General features: G+C 33.1%; 1 protein-coding gene across 1 annotated transcript in view; it reads left to right on the top strand.

The window, feature by feature from the left end:
• The window catches only part of LOC124892237 (NAD(P)H-quinone oxidoreductase subunit 5, chloroplastic-like), a gene marked incomplete at its 3' end in the record, with an annotated part of 2,645 nt that overhangs the window by 1,182 nt on the left and 584 nt on the right, over nucleotides 1-879 (top strand). Inside the window, 2 exon segments of the mRNA XM_047403603.1 lie at nucleotides 77-563; nucleotides 566-879. Of these exon segments, the coding sequence (XP_047259559.1) occupies nucleotides 77-563; nucleotides 566-879 (801 nt within the window).

Below are 879 nucleotides of genomic sequence, written 5' to 3'. Positions count from 1 at the left end.
TATAAATCAAGTTATTGAATATTTCGAATAAATCCCTAAATTCGAAATATTCAATAACTTGATTTATAATAATGAGGTCAATTTTTTATTTGTTACTTTATGCGTTGTTCTCTTATTTGTCGGTGCAGTTGCAAAACCCGCCCAATTACCCCTTCATGTATGGTTACCTGATGCCATGGAGGGGCCTACTCCTTTTTCGGCTCTTATACATGCTGCTACTATGGTAGCGGCAGAGATATTTCTTGTAGCTCGGCTTCTTCCTCTTTTCAGAGTTATACCTTACATAATGTATTTGATCTCGATTATAGGAATAATAATAGTATTATTAGGAGCAATGTTAGCTCTTGCTCAAAAAGACATTAAGAGGGGTTTAGCCTATTCTACAATGTCTCAATTGGGTTATATGATGTTATCTCTAGGTATGGGGTCTTATAGTAGATCTTTATTTCATTTGATTACTCATGCTTATTTCAAAGCATTATTATTTTTAGGATCCGGATCCATTATTCATTCAATGGAAACTATTGTTGGATATTCTCCAGCTAAAAGCCAGAATATGGGTCTTATGGAGGTTTAAGAAAAAATGTACCAATTACCAAAATCACATTTTTATTAGGTACACTTTCTCTTTGTGGTATTCCACATCTTACTTGTTTTTGGTCTAAAGATGAAATTCTTAATGATAGTTGGTTGTATTCGTCAATTTTCGCAATAATAGCTTGGGCCATGGCGGGATTAACCACATTTTATATGTTTCGGATCTACTTACTTACTTTTGAAGGGTATTTAAACATTCATTTTCAAAATTATGGTGGGAAACACAAAACCCTTTTCTATTCAATATCTCTATGGGGTAAAAACAGAATTAAGAAAAACTCT

Source organism: Capsicum annuum, unplaced genomic scaffold (assembly GCF_002878395.1).
Source record: "Capsicum annuum cultivar UCD-10X-F1 unplaced genomic scaffold, UCD10Xv1.1 ctg45176, whole genome shotgun sequence".
Taxonomy (NCBI): Eukaryota; Viridiplantae; Streptophyta; class Magnoliopsida; order Solanales; family Solanaceae; genus Capsicum; species Capsicum annuum.
The sequence above is the reverse complement of the archived record's forward strand: the minus strand, read 5'-3'. Positions and strand labels throughout refer to the sequence as shown.